We start from the raw sequence: 3,088 nt of genomic DNA, 5'->3' as shown, positions 1-3,088 counted from the left end.
TATCATTGTCACAGAATAAAAACACAAAGACAATTTTTAGTTCTACCCATGTCTTCCCTCCCATTGACCTGTGCTATAATAGGATAGAGAAAAGTAGAGGAAGAAATAATCTCCCAGTTATTCATAGTGAGTCTTCAAACCATAAGAGAGACTTTTAACTATGGAAAACAAACTGAGGGTTGCTGGAGGGGAGGTGGGTGAGGGGAAGTGCCAAATGGGTGATGGGTATTAAGGAGGGCACTTGTTGGGTAAGCACTGGGCATTGTATGTAAGTGAAGAATCACTAAATTCTACTCCAGAAACTAATATTACATGATGTATTAACTAACTAGAATTTAAATAAAAACTTGAAACATTAAAAAACAAAAATACCAAAAACAGAGTTCACATTGAACTAAATCAAATTTCTGAGAATAGGTAAACAAATTATTTTATTCCAAATTTCCTTGCTACTTTTTAACCTATTCCAGCAAAGTAAAATGAATATGTGAGGTAGTATTTGTCTATTTTATGCATAAATTTTAGGCTATTACAGGAAAAAATATTCTAATCTGCTTTAATGATGATCTTAATATATTTTTTCTACATACATTGAAGAAATTATAGTTTGCAAGATATGCTTTACTCCAGAAATAACTTCACAATCAGTGAATAAGAGAACCAACAAAAAGAGACAGATTCTGAAGATTCATGAAAAATTTTCCAAAAAAAAAAATCATGCCTGAGAAATTAACCAATGTGACCCTAATAACAGAATTCTTGCTCATGGGATTCCCTGATGATCAGGTGCTACAGAGACTTTATGCTGCATTCTTCTCCCTGGTTTACCTGGCAGCACTGATGGGGAACCTCCTCATTATCATCCTCACCACCGTTGACCAGCATCTACAATCCCCCATGTATTTCTTCCTGAAAAATTTGTCTTTGATTGATATCTGTTACATCTCTGTCACTGTCCCCAAATCTGTCATGAACTCTCTGACCAACAGCCATTCCATCTCCTTTGTGGGATGTACCTCACAGGTTTTCCTTGTTGTTTTCTTTGCTGGCACGGAGTTTGCCCTCCTTCTGGTGATGTCTTATGATCGCTATGCAGCCATCTGCTGTCCTCTGCACTATGAGGCCATCATGAATAGAGGTACCTGTGTGCAGATGGTGAGAGCATCATGGTTCAGTGGGTGTTTCTATGGATCCATTCATGTAGCAGGCACATTTTCTGTGCATTTTTGTGGTTCCAACATAGTGCATCAATTTTTCTGTGACATTCCATCATTGCTCACACTTGTTTGTTCTCAGGAGCAAATTCTAGAATATGTGTTTATTATTGTTAGTTTTGGTTTTGCTTTTGTGTATTTTACTTTAATGGTTGCTTCCTATGCTAATGTTGTGTCCACTGTCCTAAGAATTCCTTCTTCACAAGGCAGGTTTAAAACCTTCTCCACCTGCATGCCCCATTTCACTGTGGTAACCTTGTTCCTCTCTTCTGGATATACATCATATTTAGGTTTAAACTCAAAATCCTCATCATCATTGAACCTCTTTATGTCTGTATTATATTCTCTGTTACCTCCCAGCCTGAATCCTGTCATTTACAGCCTGAGAAATAGGGACATGAAAGCGGCCCTTGGAAAAATTTTTGGTGATAAAATGACAACAAATATATAAATATGCAAAATATCAATAACTCTTATACCCACTAATGTGTATCAAATTGTTGGTTTATACAATTGAGTTGATAATCACAAATAAAAATACTTTCAAATACAAATACAAATAATTTTGAATTATTTAGTTTATAAAATTGTTAAGTTATTAGATACCTATTGTATCATTTGTGCTGCTACATAGGATTTTATACTTAAAGGGCTAGATGGGCCTGAATGTCAGTGGAGTGTCTTGGCTGTTTCCAATTCAATGGAAATGTTCCAATCAGTATCTTCACTTCAACAGGCCACTGGTATAAAGTAATATTCTCATTTTAAATACATCTTAATCAGCACTGGTTTAATTCTCACTTGAAAAGGTTTTTATAGTACTTTCAAATTTTACATGTTTTATTATAATTCCAGATTGTGATTTGTTTTTTAATTTACTCTTGCAATAGTTATTAAAAATGAGTAATTGATTCCATATTTAGTACTTGTTTACCTTTCTTTCTCTTCCTTCCTTCCTTCCTTCCTTCCTTTTCTTTCTTTCTTTCTTTCTTTCTTTCTTTCTTTCTTTCTTTCTTTCTTTCTTTCTTTCTTTCTTTCTTTCTTTCTTCTTTCTTCTTTCCTTTCTTTCTTTCTTTCTTTCTTTCTTTCTTTCTTTTCTTTCTTTCTTTCTTTCTTTCTTTCTTTCTTTCTTTCTTTCTTCTTTCTTTCTTTCTTTCTTTCTTTCTTTCTTTCTTTCTTTCTTTCTTTTTCTTTCTCTTTTTTTTAGATTTATTTATTTATTTTGAGAGAGACAGAGTGTGAGTAGGGAGAGGTGCAGAGGGAGAGGGCAAGGGAGCACCCTTAAGCAGATTCCCTGGTGAGTATAAAGCCTAATGCGAGCCTTGATCTCAGGATCCTGAGAATAAGACCTGAGCTGAAACCAAGTGTCAGACTCTGTATCAACTGAGCTACCCAGGCAACCCATTTTTTTTCTTTTATTTGTTTGTTTTGGCAAGAATATTTTTAGAAGCTCATTTTAATTGATTTCTTAAATAATTAATCCCACAATATTGGACTTGCAAATATTCCAGTTATAACAATCTTTAGAAGATTTTATAGGTACACTATAATGTTAACAGAAGTCATTGGAAATCACAGAATGACATTTTTAAAAGTAATGAGATTAGTTTGCAAAGGAGACCATTTTTACTATGCAATCCAAACAGAAAAAAAAATATTATTCTCACATATCCAGGAACAGGATAATTAAAAGAAGACACCATGTTTTATTCTTACACTTACTATTTGTAAATTTTATGTTTCACAGAAACTGATGAAGAAATTTAATGTACCAAGAAATGGAAAGTAAATTTCAATTTGTTTTCTAAATTTTAATATGTTCTTTTTAATTTATTTATAAATTTATTTCTCTTTAGGCTTACTTTTATCATTAT

The 3,088-nt window shown here is 33.2% G+C and overlaps 1 protein-coding gene across 1 annotated transcript; it reads left to right on the top strand.

Annotated features, from left to right (window-relative positions):
- Positions 1–741: 741 nt before the first annotated feature.
- Positions 742–1,665, top strand: LOC113928712 (putative olfactory receptor 14L1). The gene has a single exon (XM_027604641.1). It carries the CDS (start codon positions 766–768, stop codon positions 1,663–1,665), a length of 900 nt encoding a protein of 299 aa, XP_027460442.1. The 5' UTR covers positions 742–765.
- Positions 1,666–3,088: the final 1,423 nt, after the last annotated feature.

The sequence above is a fragment of the Zalophus californianus genome, chromosome 5 (assembly GCF_009762305.2).
Source record: "Zalophus californianus isolate mZalCal1 chromosome 5, mZalCal1.pri.v2, whole genome shotgun sequence".
NCBI lineage: Eukaryota > Metazoa > Chordata > Mammalia > Carnivora > Otariidae > Zalophus > Zalophus californianus.
This window is presented reverse-complemented; position numbering and strand designations above follow the sequence as displayed.